Source organism: Humulus lupulus, chromosome 6 (genome assembly GCF_963169125.1).
Source record: "Humulus lupulus chromosome 6, drHumLupu1.1, whole genome shotgun sequence".
Classification (NCBI taxonomy): Eukaryota; Viridiplantae; Streptophyta; class Magnoliopsida; order Rosales; family Cannabaceae; genus Humulus; species Humulus lupulus.
In genome coordinates this window covers 3587595-3609380 of record NC_084798.1, presented here as the reverse complement: position 1 = coordinate 3609380, position 21786 = coordinate 3587595, and the positions used below count along the sequence as shown (strand labels likewise).

Here is a 21786-nt window from a genome sequence, read left to right as displayed (position 1 = left end):
GTTGGGCTTCTCGGATTCGTTCTTCTCTTTGGTCTTGGCAAGCCATGTACGTATTTAGTTGTAGATGTTAAATCCCCTGCTTTGACTTTTAAACGTTTTTGGTTGAGTTTTATGTGTTTTTTCTTTCTGGGATATGATTAGAGTGGAGTTTTATCTTATGGTTAAATTCTTGGCAAGAACTGATCCATTGTTTTATGTTCATTTTGTTGCAATTTAACTTCAGGGCTTGGTTTGAGGAGCTACGAAAGAAGCGAATGGCAGAGTTGAAGCAGGCTTTAGAGCATTCAGAAGACTCAATAGGGTTTGTCCTTTTGTTTTTGCTAACTTTCTATTTCAATCTTGTTAAAATTAAAAGAAATATGTTAACACAAAAAAATGCAATGTGTATATATTCAGTTTCTTTTTAAGCCAAACTTCTCTTAGCACTCATAGCTCGCAAATTACTTATCCTTTTTGGTATTCTGCTTAAACACAGTCTTAGCTATATTGTCAAAATGAGCTTAAGTGGTAATACTGAGATCTAATTAAGCCTTTAAATAGAAGCATGAATTCTTAATTACCATATAAGAGGATGTGGAACTAGTTTTAGTTGGAAATAGAAAAAGCTTAAGTTGGAATGTTTGTTTGTATTGAGGTTCAAGGTAGTGTAAGGTAACTGTGGTCTATGTTACTCTTGAACTAATGGTCAATGCTCCACAAGTGTATGACAAAATGATGCAAAGAAACTGTATATACATTATGAGCTTGAACAGATAGGATATGATGTATGAGCTCTTTGGTTTAATGAAGTATTCAAGATAGTTTTAGATGGTGAGCTATATATTTCTTGGCTAATAATATAAGTCTTGAGACAGAGAAAAGGAAGAGGAGATAGAAAAGATGCATAGTCTCAGTGAACAATATACGTTTTAAAATAGTAGTTAACAATGTTGCTTTGTTTAATTGTTATTCTGTAGAAAAAAATTAAAGCTCCCATGATCAAGGATATGATTCAAATCCTTTTGTCTCTTAGTCTAATTGCTCTGTTTTTATGGTAATCAATTAGTTCCTAAAATACACATTATCTAAAACGTACCTCTGTTATTTGGAATAGAGTAAAGGAGATTCATTATTTTGAGCTTTTCTTTTCAAGTCTACTTGATTTAGTAATGAGTGAACATGATTTAGCTCTGAGCCTTCTATTGCGAATCCCACGGTTTTCTTCTCATCTTCAAGTTCAGTTAATATAAAAAAAAAAAAAAAAAAAACTCCTACATTTGGTCTTGCAATTCTGTTGAGATTTAGGAAAGTCTACTTTCGATAACACAGTAAAATAACTCTATTAAAAATGTATTATTGTATTCATTCTTTGTTATATTAACTGTTCTTAGATTAATAATATATAAATATATGTTTACCCAAACAGAATAGTCTACATTTCTGTGTGTGCTGTGTTTATATATATATATGTATACATAAAAGAGTTATATTAACTGTTCTTAGATTAAGGGCAGTACAGTACTGTAATTATGCATTTGATTTGGTTATCAAACTTAAAGTTTTATCTATTGTTTGAAATTCTATAAAATGGTTAGGCCATATGAAGAATGGCTATAATTATAAGCTTATAAGAACAATTACCATTATTGAAAACCTTTCTGTTGAGTTTTAGAGAAACATACGTGCTTTCTATCTAAACTAATTTTCAAATTCTGTTGAAAATTTTTGCCGTCAAAAACACTAAGATGCTTTAGCACTACACTTGCAATATGTTTGATAATTTGAGTTAGTCCAATTTTTATTAACTTAGTGGATGTAGGTGTAGCTACACTCTTCTTAAGCTTCACTTAGTGGTTGGCATATTAATTTTATTTTTGTTAATAATGAATTGTTGACAATTATAAAGCTAAAAGTACTAGTAGACTATTTGTAATGACCCAACCACTCTAGACTTTGGACCATTAATGAAAACTACACATAGACCCTAATCCTTAATAGAGCTTACAACTGTAAAGATCATAACTTTATTAAAACTTGTAAAAAACAAATTGTTAAACTTACATAAAATTTAAAGTAGGATATGGGATCCCATTGTTTTAAAATTAAATCATAACATAATGGTACTTAAAAGAGATTACATTAATAAGTGCGGAAAAATACACATAAAACCATAAGTAAAGACTTCATCCTCGAATCGAAACTCTCGGCTCTTTGAATCCATTCCGCCTCAATACACATTCCCCAAGCATCCACAAACCTTTCCCGCCACTATAGCTATTTTCCTGCACATATAAACATAAAAGGAATGAGCCTAATGCCCAGCAAGGAAAATCTAACATATAGTCATATACATAAAAATTCATAATGCAACATAAAAACATACCATAACACTTATGTCACATACATACTATAATGGCCATTATTACTTGGGGTCCCATAAACTAAACAAGTCATATGCCCATTAGATTAGTGGGGTCTTGCTAGCTAAGCAAGTTGTAATGACCCACTAATCTAGACTATTTGGACCATTAACGAAACTATACATGCACATCCAACGTCTCCCACTGGGAGACATGCCACGTGTCCCACATCTCCCAGTGGGAGACATTGGATGTGCTCCCTTCATATATGACCAAAAAAACTTGTCTTCCTCACATATCATCACCAACCCGAGAGCATGCAAACCAGATGAGAGAATTGGGGCTGCGTTTTTTTAGGGTTCTAAGGTATGTTTTTTATTTTATTTTATTGATTTTTAGTTAATTATTTTGCAAATAAATCATAGGTTTTGCATTAGGATGAGTAATATACATGATTTTGTGTTAGTTTTACATTTTTATGCATTTTTTTTATATACATTGTATGTTTTTGTGGTTTTTCCATGGAAGTTTTTAGGGATTTATGATTTTTTAGGCTTTTTTTAATTTAACCTATCACATTGTATATATTTCATTAGAGTATATATGTTCATGATTTTTTTAAATTTTTATCATTTTTTATTTCAAAATTTAGATATATTTTTGTATATTTGATTTTTTTTTTTAAATTGTAACTATTTTGTTATATATATAGCTATGTTAAAATAAATTTATTAAATAATTTATAAAATAGAAATATATGAAAATTTTTATGTTTTGTTTATTATTAAGTTTTTAGGTTATGAAATTTTATATTGATTTTTTGTTGAGGTTATAATTAGCGGCACATTGAGATTTTTTTTATTTGTTTACCAATATCATTTACTATTATTAGATATTTAGTGATATTTGTTTAGTAATTTTTAACATATTAATTAATTTAATTTCATAGGTTGTGATTTTTGTGGTGAGATTTTAGAGAGTATTTTGCATCAAAATTCCAATATCAATCACACATTTGAGGTAATTAAGTTTCTAAAATTACAATAATACGTTATATATTGCTAAATATTTAGTGAAGTTTTATTTATTATTTATTAATTTAATTTTATTGGTTTGTGGATTTAATAGCGAATTTGATTACTAAGTGAAGTAACTTTGCTAGCTTTTGGATTAAAGATTGCAAGAGGTACATATATATTCTCTTACTTCTACTTTTAATATTATTAAACAAATGTTAGAGGAGTTTGAATATCTTAAATATTCATCCATAGTGAAGTAGGTTCTGAGTTAAAATTGTGTGCTGCAGTGATAACGGAAGGTTGAGAACTTGTGTGTATTAGTGAAGTACGTTCTGAAAAATTTGACTGTGTGCTGCGGAGCTATAAGGAAGAAACTTATTGTATGTTGTTTGAATTGTTTGTTTTGCTATTCACATGCAGATGGTTAGGTCACTATTATAGGGGAAATGCTGCCCGATTTTATCTAGGATAATAAACAATTAGTTTTATATAGACATTCTATAAGGAAGAAACTTATTGTATGTTGTTTGAATTGTTTGTTTTGATATTCACATGCAGATGGTTATGTCACTATTATAGGGGAAATGCTGCCCGATTTTATCTAGGATAATAAAAAATTAGTTTTATATAGAACTTTATCACGTGCTTATTTAGTGTTGTTTCTTTTCTTTTCCATAGACATAGGAGAATATATGGATAAACAGTGGATGTCAGCGAATAGGTTATCTGCGGAATATAGGAACGGGGTCGATTTGTTCTTAAGGTTTTGTTCGGAAAATGTGAAAGACCCAAATTTTACTTATTGTCCATGTCTTAAGTGTGGAAATGTTAAAAAGATGGATCTTAAAAAGATTAAAGAACACTTATATTTCAATGGGATCGACAAGAGTTACAGAATTTGGTATTACCATGGGGAGATAGCTCCGATTGCTCCAACTCTGCCAAGTAGACCAAAAGGAGTGAGGAGGAATATAGTGGAGGAGAACTGGGATCCATTAGATGAAATGATTGACGACGCACATTATGGATCAGGAGTAGACCCAAATAAGTTTGAGACACTCCTTAATGATGCCGAGAAACCAATTTACTCTGGTTGTACAAGATTTACAAAATTATCTGCGCTTCTTAGGTTGTACAATCTAAAAGCTAAACATGGCTGGAGTGATAAAAGCATTATTGAGTTATTTGGTTTCTTGAAGGAGTTATTGCCTGAAGTTAATGAAATTCCAATTTCATTTTATGAGGCAAAGAAGACGTTATGCTCATTAGGCATGCAGTACGAAAAAATTGATGCATGTCCTAATGATTGCATATTGTATCGAAATAGTTTTGCAGACGCAAAATCGTGTCCTACTTGTGGTGAGTCACGATGGCAAAAGAAAAGAAATGGTGACGATGTCAAGGAAGGAGTACCTGCCAAAGTTTTGTGGTACCTTCCGCCAATTCCTCGTTTCATCCGATTGTTTAGAAATGCCGAACATGCTAAAAGTTTGTCGTGGCATGCTAATGAAAGAATAAAGGATGGTAAATTAAGACATCCAGCTGACACCCTTGCTTGGAAGAGAGTTGATTTGAAGTGGCCTTCTTTTGGAAATGAATCTCGTAATATTCGTCTAGGTCTTTCGACTGACGAGTTTAATCCACACGCATCCCTTAGCAGTAAGTATAGTTGTTGGCCTGTTATGCTTGTTATTTACAATCTACCCCCATGGTTGTGTATGAAGAGAAAGTTTATGATTTTGACCTTGTTGATATTAGGACCTAAACAACCTGGTAATGATATTGACCTCTATCTAGCTCCTCTTATAGATGACTTGAAAACTTTGTGGGATGAAGGGGTTAAGGTTTATGATGCGTATAGGCAGGAAGAATTTAATCTTAGAGCGGTCTTATTGTGGACAATTAATGACTTTCCTGCTTATGGAAATTTATCTGGGTTTAGTGTGAAAGGATATAAAGCTTGCCCCGTTTGTCAAGAAAAAACATGTTCTGAATACTTGAAACACTCTCGGAAAATATGTTATATGGGACATAGGAAGTTCTTGCCTAATACGCATAAACTTCGGACTTGGAAGAAGGCATTCAATGGTAAACAAGAGTTTGAAGAGGCTCCTGAGCCATTGAATGGGATCCAAGTACTTTGTAATGACCCACTAATCTAGACTAATTGGACCATTATCGAAACTATACATAAAACTTACATTTTTACGAAAATACCATAATTTATTGAGTAACTTGCAAAATGAGAGTTATTTACAAACAAACAGAATACTAAGAAGGATTATGGGATCCCATTGTTTTTAAAACAAAACATGATTTAAAAGAAAAGACATTACATAATAATGCGGAAAATACACATAAAAACCATAAAAACATAAAAGGAGACTATATCCTCGAATCGAATAACGCTCGGCCCCTTGACTCCATTCATCATCGATACACATTCTCCAAGCGTCACGAATCTTTCCGCCTCTAAACTTATTTTCCTGCACATAAACAGAAAGGAGTGAGCCTAATGCCCAGTAAGGAAAATCTAACACAAAGTCACATACATAATTTCATAAGAAAACATAAAGACTTAACATAATACATATAACATACACTTATTATAATGGCCATTATTACTTGGGGTCCCATAGACTAAACAAGCATATGCCCATGGGATTAGTGGGGTCCTACTAGCTAAGTAGGTCATATGCCCATAACCCATTTGGGGTCTTGTTAGTCATATGGGTCATATGCCCAAGCCTACAAACATACACATATATCATAACACTTTTAATAACATAAAACATATAGATAACATAATCACATAACATGTTGATTCTAGCCTATTTCCTTACCAAAGTTACCGAGATTATGGACTGAGTTGGGACTTTTTGGAACACTCCTAAAACCATAATGAACAAGAGTGAGTCTTAAAGAAAGGAGATGAAATGAAAGAGATGGAACGACTAAACCATAGAAAACATACTTACCGACTTATATGCTTAAAAGCTTGGATTCCCTAACCAAAATAAGAATAAGGTTAGGGGACTGAGTAGAAGGTTTTGAGAAAGGAAATAACATAAAAATACAGAAAAGAACTAGAGTTTTGGGTTTACCTCAAAGATTGCAAGATCAATCTAACCTTCACCGAAATACTATAGAACTCACTTCCCAAAGTGTTTGATAAGCTTATGATGTTTAAGCTTATAGTTTTTCCCCAAACCAAGTGTTTACACTCTCACACTCACTTAACACTAGCAGCCTCTGAACTTAGAGCAAATGGTGAATAATGGCTGGGTACTAGGTCCTATTTATAGAGTTTGGGAATGAAAATATCTTGATTTTACTTGAATAAAAATAATGGCTTTATAGGTGAAAATCATTTGAATAATCGTTCAGCAGAGGCTGAAGACTCGTTCAGAAGATGCTGGACTGTTGAAGGAGTTTGAATGGCTGAAGGGAAAGGAATTCAAAAGTATTTGAATTCATGCTGGTGGAGGCGATATATCGCCCCCTATAGGCGATATATCGCCTGGACCTTTGTTCCCGAGGCGACCGTGCATCGATTCGTGTTTTCCGTATCTACGTGCTGCGATATATCGCCCCCTATAGCTGCGATATATCGGCATACGCTGAATATTTAAACACGAATTTACACATTTTTAGCTGAGTTTGAATGGAGTAAACAGCCTTGACTAAGCCCTCAACGTGCTCAAAGCTGCTGACTGACCCTATACATTCAAACTTTTACCCTTATTTAATTTAATCCTCAAAAATACTTAATCCTTAATTACCATTCAAAACATGTGCTTAAAATCCTATTGGTTGATGTCTAAACCTTATAATATAATAATATAATCCTTAATATCAGACACATTAATCAATCCTTAGGTTATACTTAATATTCTTAAACTATAGGTTAAACTTAGAAAATCTATAAGTACTACTATGAGTGTCCAAATAACTCCCGGTCTGAACCAAAAATCCAAAGTAACAATGATAACACTAAACATACTATAATACTACTAAACAATTAGCTAAGTAAAGTTCTTGGACTCTACATACTTGAGAAGATGTCTAAAATTGTGTTCAAGTTAGGGAAGCCCAAAGTTCGTACACCTACAAAGATGAAACGTAGTCGCAAGGCCAAGGTTGTGGAGGAGCCAAAAGGGTGTTATAAAAAGAAATCTGTTTTCTTCAAACTTGAATATTGGCCTTTCTTACTTATACGTCATAATTTAGATGTTATGCACATAGAGAAAAATGTATGTGATAGTTTGATTGGCACTTTGTTGAATATTCCTGAGAAAACTAAGGATGGAATTAAGGCTAGACAAGACTTGGTTGCAATGGGTATAAGGGATGAATTGACTCCAAAACCAGATAAGAGACGAACATATTTACCTCCTGCAGCTTACACTCTTACTAAAGAGGAAAAAATGGAAATTTGCAGATGTTTGTTTAATATAAAAGTTCCAGACGGATATTCCTCAAATATAAGGTCATTGGTAGACATGAAAAGTTGTATTCTGACTGGCATGAAATATCACAATTGTCATATTCTAATGCAACATTTGCTACCAGTGGCCATTCGATCTGTGTTGCCTAGGAGAGTTCGAGATGTAATCACAAATTATGCTTGTTTTTCAAGTCACTGTGTTGTAAGGTGATTGATCCGCTAAAGTTACCTAAGTTAAGAGATGAAATTGTTGAGGTATTTTGTGAGTTGGAGAAATATTTCCCGCCGGCATTTTTTGATATAATGATCCATTTGACAGTTCACTTGGTTAGAGAACTAAGATATTGTGGTCCAGTTTATTTAAGATGGATGTATCCATTTGAGCGATATATGAAGATTCTTAAGGGGTATGTTAGGAATAGAAGTCGGCCGGAAGGATGCATCGTCGAATGTTATATTGCAGAAGAGGCAGTTGAATTTTGTTCTGAATACATGACTGGTGTACAGAAAATTGGGTTAAATGATGTTGAAAATGTTGAGATTCAGAGTCGTCGTGGTAGCGTTGTATGCACAGTAAGTCGAGATCTTCTAGATGAAGCGCATCGTCTTGTGTTGCAGAATATAAATGAAATTCAACCTTATATCGAGTGAGTTATATTCATATAATACATTAAGTTTAAGTTGTGTAATTTCGTATATTCAATTGTTTAACAGCATATTTATAATTGAAGGGAACATTTTAATTGGATAAAGACCAAATTTCCATCCAAGTCAAGGAACTCAAAATGGTTACAAGACGAACATTATCGAACTTTTAGTAGTTTGATAGAACAAAAGGTAAATTGTGTTGATTATTGAAAGTTGTCATTAATTAGTACTTAATTACAAGATGACATTTTTGGTTGTTTTTGGTATGTTGATTTGATAGGTTGTGTCAGAATTACAAAACACATCAAATAAGGTTTCAGACATTGTTAAGTGGATTTCTCGAGGACCTTAAGTTAATGTCATCAAGTTTTCATCATACATGATTAACGGTACTCTATTTAACACTAGGGAGCGCGATAACAACAGAAACACACAAAACAGTGGTGTTAGCCTTGTTGCTAAAACTATGCAAGTCTCTAGTGCAAAAGATAAAAATCCAGTTGAATGTGATATGACTTTTTATGGAGTAGTTAATGAAATTTGGGAGTTAGATTATATCACAACTCGAGTACCTGTTTTCTTTTGTGATTGGGTGAAAAGTGACAGCGGCATAATATATGAAGATTTTGGTTTCACATTAGTTAATCTAAATCGAATTGGGCACAGATCTGGTCGATTTATATTAGCTTCACAAGCGAAACAAGTATTTTATGTGAATGATCCTTCAGACAACCAATGGTCAATTGTTCTTCCAACGCAAACAAGAGAATGGAACATTAAAGATGGTGATTTACATGATATACCTCTCGAAGAAGAACTTGTCACATTCACTGCAATAGACGATAATGACGAAGTTGACGATGATTGTATTTGTTTCCGTGAAAATGGTGAAGGATTGTGGGTTGATGATAATGGGTCTTGAGGTACCATTTAATAGGTTTCATATGTTTATGATATGTGAAATTCTTAGTTGTTATCACAATGTGTTTCATCTTTGGATTATGAGTGTCCAAAATTGTTATAATAATGATATTTATGTTTCACAGATGGAGGCTGATCCTTTTGGTGGTAGTTCTGATGAGGGAGAGCAACACCCTAATTCTCAGTCAGTGGAGCAAGAAAATAAATCTGTGAGAGGACGTACATGGATGTCTAGAAACACCAAAAAAAGGAGTGAAGGACATCTTACTCCTGTTGAATACAATGAGTATGGTCAACTAGTGGGTGGATCTAGAAGTAATGTTTCATCACAGCTTGGATCAGTTGTTCGAGCAACTGTGTCCATCAACATTAACAGTTGGAAAGATGTTAGTGTGGTGGATAAAAATAAAATATGGGACACAATGAAGGTATATTTTTATTAATTATATTTCATTTAATGTTTTTAAAATATATATTATTTTGATAATATGCTTCTTATTACTTTCAAACTTGCAGAAAACTTATGATTTTGACCCCAAACAAAAGCAACAGATGTTGAAGGATGTGGGAAAGTACTTCCGAAATTGGAAGACTAATCTTACTAGGGTACACGTTTACGATGCTTTGAAAAAATACCCAAATGAGTTCCCGCCAGCTTTGCCATTTGGATTTGAGAATGTCATAACTCCGGATGAATGGTTAACATTTGTGAACTCAAGATTAACTCCCGAGTGGCAAAGAAAGAGAGAGGAGATGCAAAATTATCGAGCACTGAATAAATACAATCACAAACTCTCTAGAGGAGGCTATGTGTGTATTGAAGAGATGTTAATGGAACAAAGTGGGAAAAGTCTGACTGAACTTGATAGGGCAGACTTATGGAGCATGGGTCGTCGGAATGCAAAAGGAGAGCTAATTGGAGAGGCGAGATTCAAAAAAATATTGTAAGTGCTCATATTTAATAATGTTGATATGCAAATTATTAGCTATTATATATAACTTTCTATGAATATTGTTTCACAGGATCATTACCGGCAACTCCAAGCTGAGGGTAAATGGGCACCTGATGGCCCTGATGATGTGCTGATGAGGGCGTTGGGCACTCCTGAGCCTCGAGGACGTGTTAGGGCTGGAGGACACGGTGTGTCCCACTCAGTATACTGGAATACTCCAACACCTACCTCAACGAAAAATAAATCAAAAGCCTCTTCTTCGAATGACGACATTAGAAAGGAATTTGAAGAAAGATTTCGAAAACAAGAAGAAGAGCATCGTCAACAAACACAACGCCTAGAAGAGCACCTTCAGCAACAAGATGAGCTCTTGAGAAAATTATTGGCCCAACAGAGCGGATCAGGATCTAACGTTGGAGTCCTACCAGCGCCATCATCATACTATGTGCCTGACCCACCAGTGCCACCAGCGCAGGCGTCCTACTATACTCTAGACCTAGTAGTGCCTCAAGCAGAACACCATATTGTTGCACTACAACCGCTTTTGCAAGAGGTAATTAAACTTTCTTGAATATTCTGAAACCAAATAAATTTCTTTACTGCTTCAACATGATTATTTGTATATAATATGTTTCTTACGCAGGGCCGAGCATGCCAATTAGCAATTGGTTCGGTTTCAAACATTGTTGCATCAGGTACACTCATTGAAAGAGAGGCAGGCAACAACTTCCAAGTTATGATTACGAGTGTTCTTAAGCCAACCTGTCCTCTCCCTTTTGCATATCCTGATTTGGACATGTACATAGTTGCTCAGGCCATTGGGACGCCAATAGCGTGGCCTAAGGATTTTGTCATTATATCTGAAGATGTAACTCATGAGGTGATGCCATGTTTTTACATAATTATCTTTACAATTCTATATTTGTTTGTAATTTTTTTAATTGTTGATATAATTGTATACAGACTCCCTCTACAAGTAGGACCAAATCACAACGACCAAGAGCTCCATCAACACAACAACCTTGAGAAAGAAGACGACAACAAACTCCTCCAACACAATTGGCCCACACTCCATTGGAACGATTACAGAATATCGTATCTCATTGGGATGATGGCGAGTGTGTCAATCTAGGCATAGAGTCTGAAGTTTTTGATCAGGATATGTCTCACTGTTATATATTTAAGGATGACATACTTCAGTTTGCTCGAAAGGAGAAGATTGGACAAGCAGTACTCGTCAGCTACATGAGGTATATATCTCACAAATAAGTTTGTTCATTTAATTTTCTAATTTGATTTATTCATTCATATAACAATTTTTCATATTTTTGTATTAGGTTCATTTACAGATATGTGGTACAACAAGGTCGCCAAAATAAATTTTTATTTGTCAATCCTAATATCGTCGCCACTCAAGGGAGTTCATTCGACGATCATGTTCAGAATCTGTTCAGACGTTGCAATGACGTAAAATCAAAAGAACAAGTTATGCTTGTCCCTTGGAACCATGGGTAAGTTTAAAAACTTGTCATTTTTCCGACCCATATCAATAATTTCTTTGTTTAACATTTGAGCTATAATTTTTTTGTTTTTCTTATACAGTGAACATTGGATGTTGCTTATTTTGGCACCATATGCATATAATGTTTATTGTTGTGATCCGGTGAATTCAGAGCTAAATAACCGTGAAGAGATTGTATCAGTGATCGTCAGCGCTTTCAATCTTTTTTTCTCTATGAATCTTCCTGATGTCGAGATCCCTGATACTCTACGCATTAAGCAACCTCAGGTAAGTAACTTTAGCAGAAATTTTTGAACATTTATAATAATTAAGTAGAATAACATGTATGCATTTTTTAAAAAGTTTCAATTTAATAATAAATTACTCATATTTTTAAATAATTAGTGTCCACACCAACCGGACAATGTGGCATGTGGATACTACTTAATGAGGATGTTGAAGGATTTGATTGAACATGCGAGTCCTGGGCATTTCTTGAGAACGGTATTATTAATTAAAATTTACAAATTATTTTTGAAACTATAAATGTAATCAAATAATTAATTAATATATTTTACTTTATATTTCTTGCAGCTAACAAGCACATCATATACAGAGGCACAAATTGATGAGTTGCGACAAGAATGGGCGACATATATGTTGCCGATAATCCAAAGTTACCAACCTCGTTGATAGGTTTTTTTTTTTAATTTTTTAACTCTTTCTTCATACACAATGCAATATTTGTTCATTTTGAATATTTCTAACAAATATTGTATTTCTTGTATATATCTAACAAATATATTTTTTTCTTTCAATTTAATTGATTATTAAATTAATTTAAATTTAGATTAAAATAATTTCAATTTAAATTAATATTATTTCAATTTAATTAATTATTAAATCAAATTAAAATAATATTAATTATAAATTTATTTAATTTATTTTTTTTAAATGTAGGAGACTTTCAATGTCTCCCAGTGGGAGACGTGGGAAGTCTCCCACCTCTCCCAATGGGAGACGTGGGATATATACCTACAATGACCCTAGCAACAACGTCTCACTAAGTGCGAGACATTGTAGACTTCCAATGTCTCCCAATTAAAGTCATAAAACATCTATTTTGTTGTAGTGACAGCCATGACGAATCTCGGATTTCCAGCCAAGATTCTTTGTCCATGCAACAAATGTCACAATCTAAGACATCAACTTTTAGACGAAGTTGTCGAACACTTAGTTTTGTGGGGCATGGACCAATCTTACAAAACATGGTTTCATAATGGGGAAGATCCAGTTCAAAGCAGCACGAAAAACACAAGTTTTGAATATGATTTATTTCGGGCAGCGAGAGTATTTTCAAGTAATGCCAATGATTTTGGTGACGATAACAATGATGCTGATTTTCATAGTCTATTAGCACATGCTGAATCTCCATTGTATGAAGGATGTTCAAAGTATACAAAAAAAATTTCTATCGTTGGGCTGTATAATCTAAAAACAAAGCATGGAATCTCAGATGTTGGCATTAGTGAGATGTTGGAGATTATCAAAGAAATGTTGCCGAAAGATAATCTCCTACTGACATAAATGTATGCAGTTAAAAAGTTTCTAAAGATGTTTGATCTGTGCTATAAGCATATCCATGCTTGTGTCAACGATTGTTGTTTGTATACAAAAGAGAATGTTGATGCCCAAGTATGTCCCACTTGTCAATATCCAAGATGGAAGCAAAATGAATAGACAACAGAGATTCTACAAGGGCAGCCTGCAAAATTGTTGAAATATTTTCCTATTATACCAAGGTTTCAAAGGATGTTTAGAAAAGAAGAGACGACTTTAAGCTTAAAATGGCATTCAACAAATAAAAGAACAGACGGGAAAATGCAGCAACCGGTAGATTCAGAGGCTTAGGATGCAGTTTATGAGAGATGGCCAAATTTTCAACTTGAACCTAACAACCTTCGATTAGGACTTGCTGCTGATGGGATCAATCCTTACAAAAATATGAGTTCTACGTATAGTTGTTGGCCTATATTGCTTGTTGTATATAATTTTCCACTTGCGTTGTGCATGAAGGATGAATTTACCTTTCTATCTATGTTGATTCTTGGACCTAAACAACTCGAGAATGACATAGATATTTACTTAGAGCCCTTAATAGACGAGTTACTAGAATTATGGAATGGAGTTTATACATATGATATCTCTACAAAGAAGTTTTTTAATTTAAGGGCCATGTTGCTATGGACCATAAATGATTTTCCAACTTATGGAAACTTAGCTGGATGTGTGACTAAAGGGAAGTATGGTTGTCCTGTTTGTGGCGAGCCCTCAAATGTTGTTTGGTTGAAGCATAGCAAAAAAATTTCCTTTTGCAATCATATTCGATTTCTACCACAAGAACACTGTTACAGAAAGAAGAAATATACAACAGCTGGGGCAAGGGAAAGAGCACCACAATGTCCAATTATATTGACAGGTGTTGAAGTAGCTGAGCAGTTAAGCAAAGTGACTAATGACTTTGGAAAAGGAAAAAAGAGGAGTCGTGGTATAGACACAGAAAAAATCTGGAAGAAGCAGTTTATTTTTTTTAGGCTGCCTTATTAGGAAATATTAGTTGTTCGTCATAACCTTGATGTTATGCATGTTGAAAAGAATGTTTGTGAAAGCATACTTAACACATTGCTCGATTGCAAAGGAAAATCTAAAGATCACTACAACTCGAGATTAGATTTGGCAGAGAAATGAATTATGCCTCATCTCCATCCGTATGAAGAAAATCTTGTTACTCGTCTTCCTGTTGCAGCTTACACTCTATCAAAATCTGATAAGAAGTTGCTTTGTGAGAGGCTATTTGACTTGAAATTGCCTTATGGATATAGCTCTAACATTAGAAACTGTGTAGATGTGAAGAAACAGAAGCTGACAGGACTTAAGTCTCATGATTGTCATGTGATTATGCAACAACTATTGGCTATTGCTATAAAAGGTTTAATGGAAGAAGGTTGTAGAGAGACAATTCTTCGGCTCTCTAAGTTTTTCCATGGATTGTGTTAGCGTGTGGTTGATAAGGAGGAAATTATGAAATTGGAAGTAGAAGCCTTTGAAATTCTTTATAAACTAGAAGAATATCTCCCTCCTTCTTTCTTTGATCCAATGATTCACTTGGTTGTTCATTTAGCACAAGAAGTTAGACTTTGTGGTCCGGTGCAATTTCGATCGATGTACTATTTTGAGAGATATATGAAAGTATTGAAAGGATTTGTAGCAAATTATGCATGGCCACAAGGATGTATTAAAAATCGCTATCTTGCTGTTGAATTTGTACGCTTTTGTGAAACATTTTTAAAGCAAAATGATAATTAAGATAGTACATTACTAGAAGAAAATCCACTATCAGCAGTAGAGTGCTTTGAGCTTGACCGATTGAACTTGGCAGTAGCGCATCGGTATGTGTTGTTTAACTCAGATATTGTAGAACCATTTCTCAATGTCCATATGGATGAGCTGAAAGAAAGGCACTCAAATTTGAATAACAATCAAACTTTGTTGTGGAATCGACATTCTGAAGGGTTCCCGTTATGGTTTTATGAAAAGGTTGTATTCTATTGCCAAGATAAAAGTTTACGTTTTGTTTTAGTGTACAAATTTCTTACAAGTATATTTTTATTTTCAGATTTCTAACTTGAACAAAGTAGATGACATGTTAGCTCAATTGGCTGAAGGTCCAAGTCGCGGTGTCACTTCCTATAAAGGGTACATGATTAATGGAATCGATTTCATAAAAAAGGAGCTGAAAAAACAACTCAAAACAATGGTGTATACTTGGAAGCACATGACAGTGGGCAATTGAATGATAAAGAAGAGTCTTTTTGTGTTATCAGGGATATAATTATGCCTGATTATCGTACTTTTAAGGTGCCATTGTTTTGGTGCGATTGGATGAATATTCGAATGGGTGTTAAGAAGTCGGAGTTCTATACGCTTGTAAATTTTAATATAGGACAAGCTCAATCCATTAGGGATCCATTTGTATTAGCTTCACAAGTGAAAAAGCTTTTTATGCAAGGGAGAATGAGTCAAGTAATTGGTATATAGCATTAAGGGATTCAAATAGAGGGTGTTTTGGACTTGAATCCAATGAAGAAAATTGAGTTTTCTGTTGTTCCTTATGTACTTTGAATGAAACAAATCTGCTTACACTTTTTGTATGTAATTTTGGTGTATTATTACTCTTTTGTTGAATGAAACAAATCTGGTTTTATTACTCTCTATGGTGTAACGACCCGACTTTTCTTAACTAGACCCACCAAACACGACTATGACTATTCGGGATCGGGTCAACTGCTCAATACAAGGCCTTGCGAGGGTGGATCCCCATGCAGCCGTACAGTGGGGTTATCTACCAAGTTAGTAAAGTCATCGTGTTTTAGCGGAGTGTACCCCTTTGGTACGGGAGGTGAGTATTCTCTGGGCCGTGGAGGCCACATTGGGATTAAGACCCCACAGATAACATGATGGCTCAGTTATATGATTTTATTAAGTTACACAACACTTTGACTTATGTGAATATGCTAGATGTGTTGCTCAGTTTGCAGTTTCTAGATATGCATTTCTATTATGAAAAGTTTATTTTGAATAGTAGAATCATGAGTTGTAGCTAGCTTCCTTACTGTGCGTTATAGCTCATCAATTACTCTGTGTGTAGGTAAGGGCAAAGCTTAAGGAGCAGTGCAATGAGCTGGAGGGGATTCTGTCTGAAGTATGCATACTGTGAAACAACTGACTTGCAGGGTTGTCAGGGTTCTCTTAAGTTTTCCGCTCATTCCAATAACAGTTTTATCAATTTTATGTTTACTAGTTTATCTAAAGAAAGCCATGTGGCTACAGACTATTTCTTAAGTTACGTTTAAACTACATTTTGTTTTTTAAAAAACTACGGGATCCCATCCAAATACTATTTTATTTCAAATGTAAAATTTTCCAAAGTTTACTTTAAAGTTTATTTAGTTTCTAACGTCCAATTTTTACAAAAGTTGACCCTAAGGGCCCAGTTGACCGCGAATAGTCATAGTCGTGTTCGGTGGGTCTAGTTAAGAAAAGTCGGGTCGTTACAGCTTTTACTTGGATGTCAAAGAAGCAACCAATCGTCACGCTATCAACTTGTGAAGCTGAATATGTTGCTGCAACTTCATGTGTTTGTCATGCTATATTAACAAACTTGCTGAAAGATTTGAATGTGCCACAGAAGGAGCCTATCGAGATTCATGTTGATAGCAAATCAGAATTTGCACTAGCAAAGAATCCTGTCTTTCACGAAAGAAGCAAGCACATCGACACACGTTATCATTACATACGAGAATGCATTGGAAGAAAAAAAGTGAGGTTGGAGTAAGCGAAGTCTCAAGATCAAGCGGCAGACATCTTCACCAAGACACCCAAGGGAGAAATGTTCGCCAAGTTACGAAGCCTTCTTGGAGTCACAAATCAAGTTTAAGGGAGGATGTTGAAATATTAAACTTGATTTATTATGGTTAGTTTCTAGAATTTTCATGAATTTAGAGTTTCTAGAGTTTCCATGTATTTACTAGAGTTTTTAGTGTCTTCATATATTTTTAAGAATTTCTAGAATATTCATGTAGTTACTAGAGGTTGTTGAGTCTTTAGCATTCTAGAACTATCATTTCTTAGTTAGAATTATCTAGAATAATCTACTAGCTAATAATTTAATTGTGTTTCTAGAAAAGTCCATAGATTCCTATAAATAGAGATGTAGTCCCACCATTTTGTATCAAGCCAAAAACACAAGTTGAGTTCTATAAAAAAGCCTCTTCCATCATGATATTATCTCCCATATTAACAATATTAGTTTTCAACAAAGTCTTCAACTTCTCTCCCAAATTCATCTTAATTTCAACAAGCTGAAATTTCGTAATTAAATAATCGCGTAGTACATTTCCTATAAATAGAGTTGGGGCATGAAAACATACTGTATCTATGACTTCTTCAGCAAACACCTTGCCACCAACATCAGTTCCAGTTTCAGACGTTGCTGTAGACTCTTCTATCACTTGTGTTGTGTGCTATATAGGGAGACATCGATGCAGGAGAGGTTCAGAAAATGAGAGGAAACACAAATGAAAGTGATACTTTTATAACTAAGTCCAAAAATATTTGACAGATAGCTATAAATAAGCAGTCTGAAGTCAACTAGGAAACTATTTTTTCTATAATTCAAACTCAGATAAACTCTAATAAAATCTTTATAATATATGAAAGTAAAACTGCAATCAATTTCTAATTACATGAGCCACGTTTGGAATCATGCAATAATCTAAAATACATGCAATGAAGCAGCAGTTCAGCAGATACATATTAAAAAGTTAAATATATTAATTACCTGTTCTACACCTTGAACTGGGGACCTTTCCTTTCTGGAAGCATCACCATGTTCCGCTTCAGCAGCTAATCTGTCATGGACGTCCACAACATCCTATTAACAATGGCAAACGTGAGAAGTAGTGAAACCATGATCAATCAGTCAAGGGTAAAGGACTTGTCACTACTAAAAAAAAGCGACTCCTAATTTTTTATTTATTTTAGAGCCTTAAAAGGTAAGGTTTTTTAGGACTCGCAACTCACATTGAGAGTCCTGAAAAGTTTTATTTTTAGTTTTTAAAAAATTAATTTGTGGGTTTTGAAGCCCAAAGAACGATGGTGGTCGCCGGCCGAGACCCACGTTGGGGCTCAGGCGACGCGGTGGCACCACCATTCAAAGGTGGTGGTTCGAAAAATAAACTATTTGGTTTTAAAGCCCAAGCCAAGGGAAATGTCGTGGTGGTAGTGGTTTAGTTTGAAATGGCTCAGAAAAGCTCAGATCTACGCTTGAAGGTTCGGAAATCGCCATGGATTCCGACAAGCATTGACTTCCAACTCCAGTGACCATTGAGTCTGATTCTTTAGTGGGTTTTGAAGCCCAAGAAGCAAGGAGTATGGTGGTGGTGGTGGTGGTGGTTCAGCTTGTGGTGGCTCGAGGTGGCCGAAAAGTGCCCGGAAAGTTTGGGAGAAACCCAAAATTGTAGAACTTCGAGTGCCCCATTGAGGGCCTTAGGCCGCGCGTGAGGTGCTAGTCTTTGGGGGTTGGGGGTTTCAGGGGATGGTGCGTAGACTGGGCTGGTGCGTTGTGGTGGCCAGCGACAGGAAGGCGGCCGTTCGGCCCTGGCAGAGACGACACATGGAGAGAGAGAGGGATCTGAGGAGAGAGAGAATGTAGAGTCCAGAAACTTTACTTAACTAGTTAGATAGTAGTATAATAGTAATAGTAGTATTATTGTTATGACTGTGGATTTTTGGTTCAGACCGGGATTTATTTGGACACTCATAGTAACACTTGTAAATTTTCTAAGTTTAACCTATAGTTTAGGAATATTAATTTTAATCTAAGGTTTGATTAATATGACTGATATTGAGGGTAATATTTATTATATTATAAGGTTTAGATAAAACCCAATAAGATAATAGCACATGTCATGTGTATGTTTAATAATGATTAAGTATTTTTGAGGAATAAATTTATTAATGTCAATATTTGAATATCCTAGGGTCTATCAGCAGCTTTGAAAACGTTAGGGGACTTAGTCAAGGCTGTTTACTCAATTCAAATTAAGTTAAAAATGTGTAATTTCGTATTTAAATATTCATCGTATTCCGATATATCGCAGCTATAGGAGGCGATATATCGCAGTACGGGGATACGAAAAACACGAAACTTCGCACGATTGCCTCAGGCATGCCGGCCTAGGCGATATATCGCCTCCTTCAGTGTATTTTGAAAGCTTTTGAAAATGTTCTCAATTCAAATCTTTAACCTCTTGATAAGTCCAGCATCTTTCTGAACGAGTCTTCAGCCTCTGCTGAACAATAATTCAAATATTTTTCACTTAAAAAGCCATTATTTTTATTCAAGATTAAATGAAGATCTTTTCACTCCTAAATTCTATAAATAGGACCTAGTACCCAGCCATTTATTCATCTATTAAGCTAAGTTCAGAGGCTGCAAGTTGCTAGGTTATTATTGAGAGTATAAACACTTGGGTTGAGAATTATAAGTTTTATTATTATAAGCTTACCAAACACTTGGGAAGTAAGGTTTATAGCATTTCGGTTCAAGGTTTAGATTGGCTATAGAAGCATTCAAGGTATTCCAAACTCTAGTTCATTGGTATTATTTTCTTTAAGTTCTTACAGTCTTCTACTCAGCATTCTAACCTTATTCTTTATTCTTGGATAGGAAATCTAAGTTCTTGAACATAAGGTTTTTGGTAAGTATATTCTTAATGGTATAGTTCTTCCATTCTTTTCATCTCATTCTCTTTAGTATACTCACCCTTCCATTTATTGATTTTAGGAGTGTTCCAAAGTCCCAAAACTGTTCTCATATCCCGGTATCTTTGGTAAGGAAAATAGGATAGGATTTATGTGTTATGTTATATGATTTTATATGTTATGATAAATGTTATCTTATGATTATGTGTTATGTAATATGCTATGTTAAGTATGTTTGTAGACTTGGGCATATGACCTGTATAACTAACAAGCCCCAATAAATTTATGGGCATATGACTTGCTTAGCTAGCAAGCCCCAAAAATCTAATGGGCATATGACTTGTTTGTTTATGGGACCCCAAGTAATAATGACCTTTATAGTATGTATGTGACATATGTGTTATGATATGTTTTATGTTACATTATGAAATTTATGTATATGGTTCATGTGCTAGATTTTCCTTGCTGGACATTAGGCTCACTCCTTTTATGTTTATATGTGTAGGAAAATAGCTTTGATGGCAGTAAAGGTTCTTGGTAGTTTGGGCATGTGTATTGAGGCGGAATGGAATCGAAGGGCCGAGAGTTCAATTCGAGGATGAAGTTTCTTAACTTATGGTTTATATGTATTTTTCCGCATTTTACTATGTAATCAATTAAGTTATGTTTTCCTTTTAAAACAATGGGATCCCATATCCTACTTTAAATTTTATGTAAGTTTAACATTTGTTTTTACAAGTCTTTAATAAAGTAATGATTATTTCACTTGTAAGTTTTATTAAAGATTAGTGTATATGTATAGTTTTCGTTAATGGTCCAAAGTCTATAATAGTTAGGTCATTACAGAGAAAAAGCGGCTGAGTGAGTTTTTTGTTTTTGTTTTAATAAATAATAATAAAACTTTTGTTTAAAAAATTATTCAAACTTTTAGGACATACATAACTTTTTAGGGCTCGCACTGCGTGTCCTAGTTTTAGGACTCGCACTGTGTGTCTTAAATAAATTTTTTAAGAACTCTAAAAAGTCCAGGAGCTGTTTTTAGGGCTCGCATCTAGGTGAGTGCCCTAAAAAAGCATCATAAAATCATATTTTTTTAGTAGTGTCTTTTCATTTTCTTGAAAAAAACAGTAAAGAGAGGACTTGTACACCTATTATATATACTCTCAATATCAACATTTATTTTCTTTTTTCCTTTCACAAGACCATATAGAATTTGTTTTTTTAAACTTAATTTCAATTTTTAACATATAATTAATGCATAGTTAATGAATTTTCAAAGTGATGATCAAATATGTGCAAGCAGACTTGAATCTTTGATGAAGAGATGATCCAAATATTAATTTATCCTTGCAGAGATTAATTAATACTATATAACATTTGTTTTAATTAATTTCTATATAAGCTTGATTTGAATTATGTATTGATCTCTGAATCTGTTTGTGTATATTTGTTTTCTCTAATTTTTTTTTTTTGAGGGAAAAAAATGTCATAAATTTTAAAGCTGTAGTATTTAAATGTACGTACACGCCTGCATGTGCATTTATTATACTTGTCCAAAATTTTCAACGTCAAATAATGTTCAATGTAATAAAAGTCTTGATCCTTACTTGCCTACATGTACTCACTCACCCAC

At 34.2% G+C, this 21786-nt stretch overlaps 2 protein-coding genes across 4 annotated transcripts; both read left to right on the top strand.

The window, feature by feature from the left end:
- Positions 1 to 3281: 3281 nt before the first annotated feature.
- Positions 3282 to 11480, top strand: LOC133783698 (uncharacterized). Of its 3 annotated transcripts, XM_062223346.1 has the most exons (5): positions 3282 to 3359; positions 3468 to 3525; positions 9500 to 9802; positions 9891 to 10318; positions 10398 to 10532. In XM_062223346.1, exons 3-5 carry the CDS (start codon positions 9500 to 9502, stop codon positions 10459 to 10461), a joined length of 795 nt encoding a protein of 264 aa, XP_062079330.1. In that variant the 5' UTR covers positions 3282 to 3359; positions 3468 to 3525; the 3' UTR covers positions 10462 to 10532. The 3 variants fall into 3 exon arrangements, with proteins under 3 accessions (XP_062079330.1, XP_062079328.1, XP_062079329.1); XM_062223344.1 differs by lacking the exons at positions 3282 to 3359; positions 3468 to 3525 and adding an exon at positions 9125 to 9376; XM_062223345.1 differs by lacking the exons at positions 3282 to 3359; positions 3468 to 3525; positions 9500 to 9802 and adding exons at positions 10971 to 11207; positions 11291 to 11480 and having other exon boundaries at positions 10110 to 10318; positions 10398 to 10880.
- On the top strand, positions 11361 to 12737 carry LOC133783699 (uncharacterized). Its single transcript, XM_062223348.1, has 5 exons — positions 11361 to 11577; positions 11665 to 11838; positions 11930 to 12116; positions 12234 to 12332; positions 12423 to 12737. Exons 1-5 carry the CDS (start codon positions 11489 to 11491, stop codon positions 12519 to 12521), a joined length of 648 nt encoding a protein of 215 aa, XP_062079332.1. The 5' UTR covers positions 11361 to 11488; the 3' UTR covers positions 12522 to 12737.
- Positions 12738 to 21786: the final 9049 nt, after the last annotated feature.

What these genes read in the sequence shown, in the direction of transcription:
- LOC133783698 (XM_062223344.1), top strand. Translation starts at nt 9,299, where the DNA reads ATGACGAAGTTGACGATGATTGTATTTGTTTCCGTGAAAATGGTGAAG. An exon ending in TGATGATAATGGGTCTTGAG is followed by an intron (nt 9,377 to 9,499) that starts GTACCATTTAAT and finishes TATGTTTCACAG; the next exon opens with ATGGAGGCTGATCCTTTTGG. An exon ending in AAATATGGGACACAATGAAG is followed by an intron (nt 9,803 to 9,890) that starts GTATATTTTTAT and finishes TCAAACTTGCAG; the next exon opens with AAAACTTATGATTTTGACCC.
- LOC133783699 (XM_062223348.1), top strand. Translation starts at nt 11,489, where the DNA reads ATGTCTCACTGTTATATATTTAAGGATGACATACTTCAGTTTGCTCGA. An exon ending in CTTGTCCCTTGGAACCATGG is followed by an intron (nt 11,839 to 11,929) that starts GTAAGTTTAAAA and finishes TTTCTTATACAG; the next exon opens with TGAACATTGGATGTTGCTTA. An exon ending in TACGCATTAAGCAACCTCAG is followed by an intron (nt 12,117 to 12,233) that starts GTAAGTAACTTT and finishes TTAAATAATTAG; the next exon opens with TGTCCACACCAACCGGACAA.